This window comes from Carassius carassius, chromosome 10, assembly GCF_963082965.1.
Source record: "Carassius carassius chromosome 10, fCarCar2.1, whole genome shotgun sequence".
Classification (NCBI taxonomy): domain Eukaryota; kingdom Metazoa; phylum Chordata; class Actinopteri; order Cypriniformes; family Cyprinidae; genus Carassius; species Carassius carassius.
The window spans coordinates 20,501,047-20,516,849 of record NC_081764.1 but is presented as its reverse complement, the minus strand read 5'-3'; the positions used below and the strand labels follow the sequence as shown (position 1 = coordinate 20,516,849).

Sequence of the window (15,803 nt, the reverse complement as noted above, 5' to 3'; positions counted from 1 at the left end):
AGTGATTATTTCTAGGATAAACTGAGATGGCACCAAGCTGGCTTCTTAAAACTGACTAAATATTTAAAAGAGCCAAAAGAGCCGTTCTTTTGAACGGCTCTTTGAAAGGAACGGATCGCGAAGATCCGGATCCCCTCAAAGAGCCATAAATCCCATCACTATCTCAAACAAGCCTAGCATACAGTGCTCGTTTTGTCTCACGTATGTGTTCCTATTGGTCACTGAACATGTTCCGTCATAAACTTACATCATCATTTCCGTGTCTTAATTTTACAGATTAATTTTGTAAGGATTTTATACGCTTTCTGCGTTATTCCAGTGGTTTCAATGCACTTTTAAAACATGATGACAGGATCTCCCACTTGAAAACAAAATGTAGAACATATTCGTGAATGCAGTTATCTGCTGTAGCCTACCAAGTATTTGACAGCATGGAGGTGTTTACGATGGGTGTGCTGTGACATCAGTGTGACTCAGGTTTGGTGCACTGCCTGGCGATGCGATGATATGATGCTCGGATTGGGTTACAAATGGAAAGTCGTTGTGGGACGTCAACACTTCAACACCTTGACTAGTGACAGTCGCAGGAAATCACTGAATTTTTTCATCTGCTCTGACTTGTGCATGACGACGTTTCTGTAAAATAAGATTTGTGGGTATGGAGGAGAGTACTGTGAGGAGCTGAGAGAGGATTGGACCTTTTTCCTCTGGACGACGGTTGCTGTTCTGGTCCCAGTGCTCATCACACTGTGGTGCAGCTTCCAGCGTCCTAAACGCAAAGTTCAGCTTAAAGATCTGTTCCGAAAGAGCAAACACGGCTGGCACTACACGGATCTGTTCAACAAGCCCACCTACTGCTGCGTGTGTTCTCAGCCCATCCTGCAGGGGGCGTTCTGTGACTGCTGCGGCATATGCGCGGAAGAACAGTGCATACAGAGGGCAGATCGCATCCTCTCGTGTAAGGAGATCATGACACAGAGACAGACAGATGGGAGGTTTTACCATCAATGGGTCAGGGGAAATGTGCCCCTCGCCAGCTACTGTGCCGAGTGCAAACAGCAATGCGGGACTCAACCTAAACTTTGAGACTATAGGTATTTAATAACCCTGAGTTTTTCTTTCTTTCTTGCTTTATTTCTTGCTTTATTTCTTTCTTAGATATATTGATAGATAGGTATATAGCTAGATAGATAGATATGAAAAACACAAATTGTCCACCTGGATCTAAACCAGTTGTCATTCTAAACCATATAAATATTTTAATCAATTTAGAAAAAAGGAACAGCACTTTTCAAAGGTTTCAAATTTTAATGAATGGCTTTGTGACAATAAATAAGAATTTGTTTAAGTATTGAGGAGAGAACAAGGCAAACAAAACAAAACAAAAAAAAGTTTTCTAATTTGAACTTAGAGTTGAGAAAGAAAATACAAATAAACAATCAAAAGGCTACCTGGACCATCTCTAACTATAAACAACAACAGAAACTATTTTGAAAAGAACCTTCCAAGACCTTTCATAGTTTTAACAAAATTTACAAAAGTCAAATTCAAGTCATAAGTCAATATTTACAAGAACATTTTAAAGACCAGACAAGTGTTTTTACATCTTTACTTACAGCAAAAAGGATGGCGAAACAGCAACAACACAGATCCATAGCAGCAGAGAGAACACAGTACAGAACTTGAAAGCGTCTGTTGAAATGCATTTTCGTTAAAGTTCCGGTGCTTGCATCACTCGCTGTTGAACAAACAGAGCAAACCGGAATCCTTGTCTTAGTCTCATGTGTTTAATCTTTTCAAAGCATGGTTTGATTAATCATCCCATCTCTTTAACCTGGCATACACATAACATACTAATATGCTTTTATTATCCAAATCCGTTAAAGGATTTTTAGGCTACATTAATTAGGTAAACCGGAACCGGAAACACTTCCGATAACACCCTATGTACTTGCTACATCATTAGAAGAATGGCATCTACGCTAATATTTGTCTGTTTCTCTCTTGTTCCGAGGTCACCGTGGCCACCAGATCCAGTCTGTGTCCAGATCAGAGGGTCACTGCAGTCACCCGGATCCAATACGTATCCAGACCAGATGCTGGATCAGCACCTAGAAAGGACCTCTACTTCCCTGAAAGACAGTGGAGACCAGGACAACTAGAGCCCCAGATACAGATCCTCTGTAAAGACCTTGTCTCAGAGGAGCACCAGGACAGCTCTGTTATCATACCTCCATATTACCTCTATCAAGTCAACAAGCTCCACCAAAGACACCCTGATGAATACAGTAAGGTGAGATCCATCCACAAACACAAATACTGTATATGTAAAAAAATAAAAAAATAAAAATAAAATAAAATACTACAGAGACACACACACACACACACACACACACACACATATATATATATATATATATATATATATATATATATATATATATATATATATATAATTGGTCCAAAAACAGCTTTTGTTGAAACCAACAGTTAAAGTGTTTAAACCAGAGAATAAAATGACTATTTATTTCTTCTAATTTATTTCTATTAAGTTATACATTTTTTTTTTAAAAATAATCTCTAATGCAAGTTGAAATGTAGTGTAATGCATATTTTTCCAGTGTGTACTTGTACAACAGCTAGCCATTTATTCAAAATATGCTATTTTGCCTGTAATATCATTAAATGTGTAATCAAAATATAAGGTGAAAATATGAGACCATTTTAGAGATTTCTGGCTAATTCTGAGGGTAGGAAACATTAAGTGTGTCCCATTTAACATACTTTTGCACTGTTCTTCACCATTGCAATTGTGTAAGTTCCTGGCTGATGCATATGTTCATTGTACTTGTTCTTACATATACGATATATGGTAGTTACCATGTGAGAAGAAGTGACAATTTAAAGGAGAATTCATTTTATGTTTTTTTTTTTTCCAGATGTATTTTAGGCATTTACAAATGTCATTTATATTACAGACACAAACACATTATAATCAAATGTATAGGTATACTAAATGATTAACCAAAAAGCTGTGTAATAAATGCCAGTCATATGTATTGAAATGACTGAATGAAAACAGAATCAAGTTCACACAGGATTTTTATTTTATAAAAATTTTTTTTATTTCGCTGCACTGCTTTTTTAAAATTGCTTTTATATGTAAAAGTGTTTTGGACTGACATCATTGACTGTTGAAATGAGTTTTGTAACTTTTAGCATCTCATGTAGAAAAAGTGCAAACTTGCATCTTGAGACACACCATTATTTCCATTCTTTAACGCAGCATTTGTGTTTTTAAATGAAAAAGCGATAAAGGTTTTAAAAATGCAAGGTATTTATAGATTAAACATTACTGATTAAAATATGCATAAACATATAAAAACACAGCTGTGAATAAATAACAAACAAAAAGAGTTTTGAAAATTTGGAGTATGGGGAAAATAGAACCAAATTGTTCCTCAAGTCCTTTTAATCACTGAATCAATACTTGCACAGTCCACTAAATGAATATAATGAAAATAACCTGATCAACTTTTTAATAGTTAACAGTTTTTTTGTGGCATGCAGCTTGCTGCAGGGTGTGGGAGCGGCTGGACTCCAGTTCTGGTCTTGTCAAACACAAGAAGTGGCAACAACATGGGAGAAGTTTTGCTGGGAGAATTTCGTACCCTCCTGAACCCCGTGCAGGTGTCATTTAACTCTGTGCTGCTTACATTCACATATTTAGCTCTCTCTCTGTTTCCATACTCTTGTGTCTCTTTTTATTTTGTTTAAATGATCAGATTCAGCTCACTATCTAATGGTTTAATAAAATAGTTTAGTTATTTTTTTTTTGATTTCTCTGAGCTGCCCCCCTCTAAAGCCCTGCAGCTGTGTGCTCTTCTGCCCCCGGGCACTGTGCATGTTCTGGTGTGTGGGGGAGATGGTACAGTAGGCTGGGTTCTGGATGCCATTGATACCATGAAGCTGAAGGTGAGAGCTTTAGCCGAAAAGTTGAGTGGACTTGAAAACATAATAGATTATATTTAAAGTCAGGATGTAAACAAAGCATATTTTTTTCATATATGTGGCCTGGCTAGTAGGATGTGTATACAGTAGAATGAAATAACACCACAAATGTGAATATAAGCATCACATAATGACATTTAATTATGCTGTGCTTATATTCACATTTGTGGCATTATTTAATAAAAAAATTAATTTGTTGTTTCTTGTGTTATTAAAATATTGTTTGTGTTTGTCGCTCTCTCATTCTGTATAGGGTCAGGATCAGTTTATTCCTCTTGTGACTATCCTTCCATTGGGAACAGGAAATGATTTAGCAAACTCTTTAGGATGGGGAGCAGGATATGCTGGAGAGATTCCAGTAGAACAGGTGCTCAGGAATGTTCTAGAGGCTGAGGTAGTCAAAATGGACAGGTAAGACCCTGGTTGTGCTGTAAAGTCTTGTATTATGAGGAATGGTGTTTTGTATTTCTGCTGTTAATGTATTAGGTGGAAAGTTCAAGTTGTCTCCAAAGGAAACTATTTTTGTAAGCCAAAGGTCAGTACATGGAACATACTTTATGATCGACCAGCAGGAGGATGTACCCCGGAATGCAAATTAAATCATTTGTATGCTAAGCACATTTTAACATAACCAATTTATTATCATAAAATCCCATGAAATACAGCATTACTTCAATCACTCATGACACGTTTAATTCATGAAGAAAAGAGATTAAGATTTTAGCTTAAGGTTGTTTTCTCTCCAGGTGTTGTCGATGAATAATTATTTCTCAGTGGGTCCTGATGTTCTCATGGCATTGAACTTCCATGCGCACAGAGAGAAAACGCCCTCCTTTTTCTCCAGCCGAATCATCAATAAGGTCTGAGGCATTGCCTGTCCATCATTTCATTTTTCATTTCAGAAGAAAATTTAATCAAAAGAGCAACTATGTTTGTTAATGTGATAAACTGCATATTTCGATGTAAAAACATTTACATCTGTAAACCGAACTAATTTCCTTTAACTTAAGCTATACACAGTTGACAAGACTATGTATAACTGAGAAAATGTCATGATTCTGCAGTTGATTTATACATCCACAAAGTGTCTTTAACTACCATGTACTACATCTATAATTAATTTCTTTCGCTACAACTATGCATTGTTGACCCTACCCCTTAACCCCCCCATAAACATAACCATACCAATAATCATGTCCATTAACTATATCTCCCCTTAGTAGCAGCAGAATTGTTTTGCAATGAAACATGAATGCAGTAAGTTGCATTATAGTATCTAAAAAAAACTTATCTACTACTAGTAGGCCCATTACATGATTTGTCCTGTATTCATGCACTGCTAGATTTGTTAAAAACATAAGTAAATTCATGGCTGATAATACCTACAATTGTCTTTTCTTACAGGCAGTGTATTTCCTCTATGGTACCAAAGATTGTTTAGTGCAGGAATGTAAAGACCTGGATAAGAGGATTGAGGTAAACATTTTAATTTGCTTGCTGAGACAAGTGTTCTCAAGCAAAAGTGTTCTCTGATTGTTTACCTTTGTTGTCGCCATCATATACACAACTTTTAAAGTCTGAACAAATTTTAACATTAACACTAGACATGATGCACTTACCGACTTTGTAAACAGTCACAGAGGAAAACAGGCCATCATACACTAAACTCTCTGATCTGCTCTTATCATCTGATCGTGGGTGTATCTCTCTATTAGTTTTATTGGATCTTAGTGCTGCGTTTGACACAATTGACCACAACATTCTTTTGCATAGACTTGAACACTTTGTTGGCATCAGTGGAAGTGCATTAGCATGGTTTAAATCGTACTTATATGACCGCCATCAGTTCGTAGCAGTGAATGAAAATGTATCATATCGATCACAAGTGCAGTATGGAGTACCTCAAGGCTCAGTACTAGGGCCGCTACTCTTCACGCTTTATATGTTACCCTTGGGAGATATCATCAGGAAACATGGTGTTAGCTTTCACTGTTATGCTGATGATACTCAGCTCTATATTTCTTCGCAGCCCGGTGAAACACACCAATTTGAAAAACTAATGGATTGCATAGTCGATATAAAAAACTGGATGACGAGTAATTTCTTACTGCTAAATTCTGAAAAAACAGAGGTGTTAATTATAGGACCTAAAAACAAAGCTTGTAATAACCTAGAACACTGTCTAAGACTTGATGGTTGCTCTGTCAATTCTTCGTCATCAGTTAGGAACCTAGGTGTGCTATTTGATCGCAATCTTTCCTTAGAAAGCCACGTTTCTATTATTTGTAAAACTGCAATTTTCCATCTCAAAAATATATCTAAATTACGGCCTATGCTCTCAATGTCAAATGCAGAAATGTTAATCCATGCATTTATGACCTCAATGTTAGATTATTGTAATGCTTTATTGGGTGGTTGTTCTGCACGCTTAGTAAACAAACTACAGCTAGTCCAAAATGCAGCAGCAAGAGTTCTTACTAGAACCAGGAAGTATGACCATATTAGCCCGGTTCTGTCAACACTGCACTGGCTCCCTATCAAGCATCGCATAGATTTTAAAATATTGCTTATTACTTATAAAGCCCTGAATGGTTTAGCACCTCAGTATTTGAATGAGCTCCTTTTACATTATAATCCTCTACGTCCCTACGTTCTCAAAACTCAGGCAATTTGATAATACCTAGAATATCAAAATCAACTGCAGGTGGCAGTTCCTTTTCCTATTTGGCGCCCAAACTCTGGAATAACCTACCTAACATTGTTCGGGAGGCAGACACACTCTTGCAGTTTAAATCTAGATTAAAGACCCATCTCTTTAACCTGGCATACACATAACATACTAATATGCTTTTATTATCCAAATCCGTTAAAGGATTTTTAGGCTGCATTAATTAGGTAAACCGGAACCGGAAACACTTCCGATAACACCCTATGTACTTGCTACATCATTAGAAGAATGGCATCTACGCTAATATTTGTCTGTTTCTCTCTTGTTCCGAGGTCACCGTGGCCACCAGATCCAGTCTGTGTCCAGATCAGAGGGTCACTGCAGTCACCCGGATCCAGTACGTATCCAGACCAGATGCTGGATCAGCACCTAGAAAGGACCTCTACTTCCCTGAAAGACAGTGGAGACCAGGACAACTAGAGCCCCAGATACAGATCCTCTGTAAAGACCTTGTCTCAGAGGAGCACCAGGACAAGACCACAGGAAACAGATGATTCTTCTGCACAATCTGACTTTGCTGCAGCCTGGAATTGAACTACTGGTTTCGTCTGGTCAGAGGAGAACTGGCCCCCCAACTGAGCCTGGTTTCTCCCAAGGTTTTTTTCTCCATTTTGTCACCGATGGAGTTTCGGTTCCTTGCCGCTGTCGCCTCTGGCTTGCTTAGTTGGGGACACTTCATCTACAGCGATATCATTGACTTGATTGCAAATAAATGCACAGACACTATTTAACTGAACAGAGATGACATAACTGAATCCAATGATGAACTGCCTTTAACTATCATTTTTGCATTATTGACACACTGTTTTCCTAATGAATGTTGTTCAGTTGCTTTGACGCAATGTATTTTGTTTAAAGCGCTATATATATAAAGGTGACTTTGACTTTGACTAAACAACTGAGGATGATACACTACCAGACTTTAAAGAATTTCCAATCACAACAAACCCATGCAGAAACATGCTCCTTGTTGCTAGGAGATGTGTGACAAATAAAACCAATGTTTTCTAAAATTGGCTGAAAATATTAAACATGTTTGATATCCTCCGACTGGATGAAATCATAGTCTGAGGCTGAAAAAGCGGAGTCTGTGAGCATCATACACTATGTGATTTACTGTAAAATCTGTCAAATCAAATCTGCAGACTTGCTTTGACTTTTAGCAACTGCCAACTTGTTCGGACTGTTAATCAGGGGAAAATTGTGGCAAGGATTGTGTAGTGTAATCAAGCAAGAATCTATTGCTGCATACCTTTAGGATGTAGTAGATGTAGGTGAATTGGCACACAACAAAAGGCTTCAAGAAACAGCTCAATATTGTTCCTTTTAGTTACTCATTCCTAGTGTTTATGTGAGAACAGTTTTTACTTAAAGTAATTTGCACTGTAATTTCTGCACTGCTAGAAGCACCAGATTTACCAGATTACTTTCTAAACAGGTTTTCCAATTACTGTTTTATCTACCGTCGTTCATACTAACTGTCAGTATGACCCAATCCAAATGCCATGAGACAGAGGCTGCTCAGTAGACCCAGAAATTACACTTGCTGCAATGTTTATAATCTTCTAATCCAAATTTTTATTTGTACATAAACCTGAAATAGAAGAAAGTATTTTAAAGGTCCCGTTTTTCATGCTTTTTTGAAGCTTTGATTATGTTTACAGTGTGCAATATAACGTGTTCATGTTTCGCGTGTAAAAAAACAGTATTTTTCACACAATTCACTTATCTGTATACCGCTGTTTTTACTATCATAAAAACGGGCTGATGTCTTCCTTGTTCTATAAAGTCCCTCCTTCAGAAATACGTAACGAGTTCTGATTGTGCCAGCGGTTCCTGTGTTGTGATTCGACACAAGTTTAGCGCACACTGCTCTCCTGGAAATGCGATTGGGCTAGTTTTGGACTAGTTTTGAGACGCAAGTAGGCAGGATTTGTTTTGAAAACCTGGCAATGCTGATCTGAACGCACGTGCTGTAGATGTACTTATAATCACAGGAGCGTTTTTACTGACGAGATGTGCATGAAAATCGCATTCGATTTTTTTGCACAGCCCTAACATCTAGTTAACTAAGCTAAACAGTGTTGTCCTTGTGTAATAAGTTACAAAAACTGTTAAACGCACCAACTTAATAAAATACACTTACCGGTTGTGGTCCATAAACAACGCCTTCTCCGGAGAAAGAGGGAACTGCTCCATCTTTCAGGAATAATCTTTGTGCGAATCCGGCATTAAACTGATTGAGATTGAGGAAGCTGTCCTCAGCAAATGTGCTGCACATTGTTTTACATGTGAATTATAATTTTTGGGAACCGAGTTAAACATAAATTGTAACCATTGATCTCTAAGTACAGCATCCCTGTGAAGCCCAAACAAAGGTGATTGGACTCTGAGATGAAAATAGCAGCGTTTCGACGACATGGCGACAAACACAAACGCAACTCTTCCTCTTCTCCGTCGAAGCGCAACAAGACCACGCCCCCTTTTTTGTGTATTCATGTGGGCGGAGGTTAGTCAAAAACGTTTGATGTAGGTGAATTCTGTTAAATAAAATATCTCGCTTGGCATTGAACTTTGAGCTTTAGAATTTTACAGATATTATTTATACTCTAACAACATTACACACTAACTAAAGTTTAAAACATGGGATCACGAAGAACGGGACCTTTAATGTTATGAAGCTGAACACAAAATGCAGTTTTGAGATTATTATTGTAGTCAACTGCGTCAATGTGCTGAAACCACTTTACCACAGCTATGATCAAAAGTGTATTTTTAAGTATTAACTGCACAAAATCCTGTTTCTAATAGATACTTGAGTTTATAGTTTCTCTTTATCTCCACACATATAGAAGGTGCTGCATGATTATAGTACTAATGCTCATTAATACTTAATTGTGCTTATTTAGCTGGAGCTGGATGGAGAGCAAGTGAATTTGCCCAGTCTGGAGGGGATATTAGTGTGCAATATCGGCTACTGGGGCGGTGGCTGTAGACTGTGGGAGGGAATGGGAGATGAACCCTATCCTCCAACACGGTGAGAATAATTTGAAAATTAATATTTATGTGCTTTTTCTTTCTTCAGTGTGGATGATGGTTAATTAAAGGTGGTGGGGGTGTATGGTTCGTTCCACTGTGCACAGATCGAGGTGAAACTGGCTAATCCTGTGAGGCTGGGACAGGCACATACAGTACGGGTAAGACATAAAAATGTTCTTTACTCATACAGCTTAAGTGTGAATCATAGTTCAGCTCCATGGTGCTCAAAACACTAAAACGTCTCCACTTTAGGGTGTGTCTATAGCAAGTTTATTTAATTTTTTTTTTCAGTACACAGTCTATATAATCATATATATGTTAATTTAATAAACTTGTGAACCCAGCCAGTCTATTCAAAATGAAAGCAATATTTATAATTTTTCATAATTGTCATAACTACAAGGCATACAGCATGTAAAAAATGTTACGCACTAAATCCAGCAGAAATTTCAACACAATCTGCATATTTAAAAATGTTCAAGACAGATCCTGCTTGTTTGCATAAAGCTGAGTCTTTCTCAAGTTTTGTTTTATCTTAGATGCTCAGTGTTTTTCACAACCCACCGTGTGAGTGCCCATAGGAATGAATTGAAAATGCATGACAAATTAAATGTTGCCCTCAATCTTTAATCAAATACTTTAACATCCCCGCCCCTTTGCAGTGACGTCTCTTCCCTTATGATGTGTCTACAGTGTCAGGTCTGGGCAGTAAGGTTGTCCAATAGCCAGACACATCTCAATGCTGTCCCTCCAGCAACTTGTCACTCTCATAAAATGACTGCAGTAATTAGCAAAGAAACAGGAATCCAATGAACCAATCAATTTCTGAAAGACAAATTCAAATCTTTCCCTACGTTTTTCTTGTTCAAGAAGCAATTTCACTTGAATCACAATAGGGAAAAGACAGTTAAATTGCTTAATTCTAACGTTAATGCCTGTGCAGACCTCTTTGCTGATTAATAAGAATCCACAAATCTGTGCCAAAGATATTAGATGAGAACAAATATTGAACTGAATTGAGCTGGATGATGACACAATTGTCTTCTGTAGAGCTGCTATATAGCTGAATTTTGCAGCATGTTCTGTTATTGAACTGGATTGAATCAACCTTGAACTGACTTGAGCTGAATAATGACACTGTTGCATTCTGTAATGCTACTTTTGATTTGATCTCAATTCATAATTTGATGAATTTTACAACATAAACATTGTTATTTAACTGAACTGAAACAACACTAAACTGAAATGAGCTAAATAATGAATTTTCTCATGTTTGAAGAAGTTTGCATCATTGATTCATTTTCCTGTTTAATACTGTCAATCTGCTTTGAAATAATATGTGTTGTATAAAGCACTATATAAATGATGATTCTTTTTTTTATTCTTTATCCTTTGCTTTTTTATCTGTTAGCTGGTGTTGAAGAGTTCTCGGATGCCAATGCAGGTGGATGGAGAGCCATGGGCACAGGGGCCATGCACCATCACCATTACCCATAAGACCCAGGCTCTCATGCTGTACCAGAGTGCAGAACAGACAGATGATGATGACTCCAGCACCTCAGAGTGTGAAGAACCCTCAGCTGATCACACTGACACGACTGGCAACACACAGGAAACAATGACAGAGTCTTAGTAAGGCTGTAACAACTCTGTGGTATTTCTATCCCAGAAAGTAGCACAGCATAAAAGGAAGACACCCTGATGTGTAAATGTTTGATGTTATAAACATAAATGTACGTAATGTGCATGTGCATGTGCTGCTCAAGTAATAACATCTGCGGTGGTTATTTCTGAGTTTAAAATCCCCTTCTCTCTCAAGCACATCTTGAAGATGTTTGTCTCTGACTTTGGTTTTGTAGATTTGCGTGCATAGTTTTCATGTATTTTTTTCCTGCAAGGGAGTTCTACCCAGAAGCTCTAAGAAGTGGCTCAGGTTTTAGCCATTTAGACCACAATGGAATCATATTCAGCTGTTAGCAGAGCTCATGCAATCATAAAACATAAAATTCAGTCCAGTGGACAATGTTACAAACAAAGCTGCTTAGACACAAATGTTTTACACTGATCTTGAGTGCCATAGGTCCATGAAAATACAACTCACTAAGAGATCTTTTGAGTTGTATAAATTAAGCTGTAAAATAGTTTTATTTAGGACATTATGTTTTGTTACTCCTTTTGTGAAACACATTTGCACTGCTTGAATCTAGAGTAGATTGAATAGAATGGATTTGCCATTGATATCTTACTATTTTGCAACTATTCAACTGGTGTTATTGGTTTTGGTTATGAAATTGCAGTAAAAATGTTTCGGAGCACTGGATTAAGATACCATTCTTTATTTTGCTATTTTAATTTTTATTGTTTTATTCATAGTTTATTTTCTCCACTTTTCCATAGAGATGTGTTATGTTTTTATGCATCCTGCTTGAGTAAAACTTACTATGCCTAGAATATAACCACCATCATTATTTTCTTTAGTCCCTCTCTTTGCAAGTTTTTCTGCTTTCAGTGTAATTGGAGTGTAAGAACGGTAATGTTCTTGAAAAACTAAGCCAGGATAGAATAGAAGAACGGCTTTAGGGGTGGTAATATATCATACATTTCATATAGTCATATATACATCTATGAACATGACAAGCACATGACATTCTCTCCCTGAACTAGTGTCATCTCTCCTTGCAGGGGGTTGTAGATATTATCCATTAAAGCCTTGTCCTAAATCTAAGCCTAAATCTGAGGTTTTGCTGATGTAATGCCTTTGAGCAGTTTATAATTTGATTTAGTTCATTTCATAGTTAATTTAATGTTCAGAGAGTGATTTTTTTACTGGAAAATCTTACAGATTGTTAAGATAAATGTAATCTAAATGACAGGCATTTTTCATGCATAATTATGAAGGAGATTTTGGTACTTTTTTTTTTAAGCTAAAAGGTTTACAAGAGTGTTACCAAAATATTCTAGATAAAGTATTGTTGTAGAATTATTCCTTCTTAAATCAAGAACATGGTCAGAGACTTTAAAGTCTTTAAAATGTTATTCTTGCTCAGATGATTCAGCAGTGAGCACCGCCATATGTGTGACAAAAATAAGGGAGCATGCATCTATACTTTTTTACACTTTGGCCCATTGTTTTCCCAAATACCGTCTCCTTAATACCATATTTAGCTAAGAAAGTGTGATAAACACTTTATATGTCTCATTCCTCAAGCAGCGTCTTCCCGAAATTCAAGATGGTATCATGTTTTTCCTAAGCAAGCAAGAACAAGCAGGTCATTGTTATATCTCCTCATATTCAGACCAAGCAGGCCTCATAGGCCTCACACATCAACACTAATAAAGCATTTCATAATGTCAAAGCAATATTTCAGTTAATATATGAAGTAAATATGGACATAATTGATTAATTGAGATTTTCCCTTATAGTAAATATCCTTTTTTCTCAGCAAAGACTGGATATTTCCCTGGTAAACTATCTTCGTCAGTTGCATACCAAAATGTTGACAGCTGTATTAGTCTTGCTCAGTTTAGTAATGTCTGAAAACTTGCTTCTGTACCCTGAGAAGGGATACATCAAAATTGTGTTTGTTTTTTGATTAGTGTCATGAAAAAAAATACTTTTTTCATTATATTTATGTGTATAAATACTGAAGCAGTGGTTGTGATTAAAACATTTTCTTTACAGCTGTAATTCCCCCACATCCCACCCCCTGAAGACGTCGGTCATATTCCTAAAACTAGACTTCACACATGCTCTATATTTTGCACTGACTTCTGTGTGCTAGAAACAACACATGGTTAACACCCATGGCTTGTCTTGTTTTTCAAATGCAAATGAAGCCTAGTTTTTATCTGACAGTAGCTGCTCCTTGCATTATGTTTAATGTGTAACTGGCTTGTTTGAAGGTAAAATACCAACATATACTACAAGTTGGAGATGATATAAATAATAGAACATAAAGAAATCTTTGGTCTAAGATTTTTTTTTTTAATGTTTTATTGTTCAGCATCGAAAACAATGTAACCTGCACAAATTAACAATCAACATTTCAAGAGCAGAATTAAGTCATCCCATAATGATTTCACAAATGTGATCAATACAGAAGATGAGAGAGAAAGAATAATAAATCTAGATATTTTTATTCTTATATGAGACATGGTCATGTCATGCCTTTATTGGTATTACTCTATTTTACGTTATGTATATTTACTCTCTAGTTACGCTGATGTATCTACTAAAATTGTAATTTTACATAAAGCAAACAATAAATACCTTACTAAACTTTCTGAGCTATATTTTTAGATACTGCAACATGCAACATTACTGCAACGTTAAACCTATTTTGTTTTAGATTTGTTTCTGATAACACACCATACATCTTTCATATATATATGCATGAAAATATATACAGTTTGATTTACATATATGCATGGCTACTGGTGTTGAATGTTTCATTTTTAACACATATTTAACCCTTATTGGTTTGACAGAATTACACATAAGATTAACACGAAGTAAGATTAAATAATGTCACATTTGCAAATCTCATAAGTACTATGAATTTTCTGCTTCCTGGAACAATACAACCACTCTCTGTAATAGCTGTGCTAGTGTCTCTTGTATCACTCTGCAGTTTTGTTCTTCACACTTTTATCATCTCAGCCTAAAACAAAAATTTTTTTCCTTTTATTTGGTAAGCAGCCATATAATAGGATAAGTCGTTATTGCAAATGCAATTCAAACCCCGTTACTTTGTTGTGTTTTTTTTTATTTTTTATTTTTATTTTTTATGAGAGTTGGACTGCATTAGCCTTTACATATCATCCATCCATCAGTCTAATTTATTTATAATTTTTTTGGTCAACATTAAAAGACATTACTGGACATTTATAGATTAAAAACACTTCTTTATGCATTCTGTACAATCACAACACACCTAAATTAGAATGAAATAAGATTCACTAGTTCACGCTTACATATAATTAGCTGAGGTATGGTATGCGTATTTGGCGTGCTGTCCGGGGAAGGGCTCCAAGCTCGGGAATGGCCCAAACCTAGAGTACCCCCCCTTCCCCGTCTATTTATAAGGTGAACTCAAAGTGAGGAGATGGGGTGGAGGAGGGATGCTGATAAACCGTCAATGGATAGAGGTAAGTCAGCAATATTTATACTATGGGATTGATTACTTGATTATGGTCCACCTGTGTTGATTAGGCTAAGTATCTGACGCACTTCTCCCGAATCTTGTTAATAAAAACATCATTTCACTAGTTCACGCTTACATATAATTAGCTGAGGTATGGTATGCGTATTTGGCGTGCTGTCCCGGGAAGGGCTCCGAGCTCGGGAATGGCCCGAACCTAGAGTACCCCCCAAAAAGCAAATGTACAAGAGGACAGCCGCCAGTTTGAAGAACGCCCCCCCAAAAATAGCATAGAGTACTGGCGGGAGCTGATTTGATTTCCTGAGAAGTCATCTCGTTGGCAGGCCGGAAGGGCCTACGTACTCCGGTGGGAGCGACTTAGGTGTTGGAAGATTAGGCCCTACAGGCTGCAGGTAGTGAACTACGTGGTTGTTGGCGCCCGGTCGGTATGGCTCGAGCCGATGCTCAACGGGAGCTTGTGGCGTTGGAACGGTGAGCCCTACCGGCCGATGAGGAAGAGCAGCGTGGTTGTGGTGCCCGACCGGGAGGACCCGAGTTGCCTCGACCGGAATAGGTCACGGTGTTGGAGTACGGGCCCTACTGGCTGATAGCCTCTGCTATTCAGTGGGCGAAGGGCCTAATGCTGACCGAGAGGGCCCATGAAGCCTCCGACAGGAGATTGAGACTCAGGATGACGGACGTCTGGGTCCTCTCGGTTTGGCAGATAAAAAGCTTTGGGCTGGCCGACAAGGAGGACTCTAGCGACATCTGGAGGGAGATCCCGACTCACGGCATCGGATGGATGAGACTCGCTTGCGGCCGGCAAGCATAGGCCCGACCGGGAGAACTCTCGCCAAACGTCTGAAGGGAGCGCACGCATCAGA

The 15,803-nt window shown here is 37.6% G+C and overlaps 1 protein-coding gene across 1 annotated transcript; it reads left to right on the top strand.

The window, feature by feature from the left end:
* The first annotated feature begins 431 nt into the window (after positions 1 to 431).
* On the top strand, positions 432 to 11,828 carry dgke (diacylglycerol kinase, epsilon). Its single transcript, XM_059561105.1, is given in 12 exon segments — positions 432 to 437; positions 649 to 1,094; positions 2,149 to 2,293; positions 3,571 to 3,692; positions 3,825 to 3,975; positions 4,265 to 4,422; positions 4,498 to 4,546; positions 4,758 to 4,871; positions 5,416 to 5,487; positions 9,649 to 9,776; positions 9,825 to 9,936; positions 11,190 to 11,828. Coding segments are annotated over 12 exon segments (1,725 nt in total). The 3' UTR covers positions 11,412 to 11,828.
* The last annotated feature ends 3,975 nt before the right edge of the window (positions 11,829 to 15,803 follow it).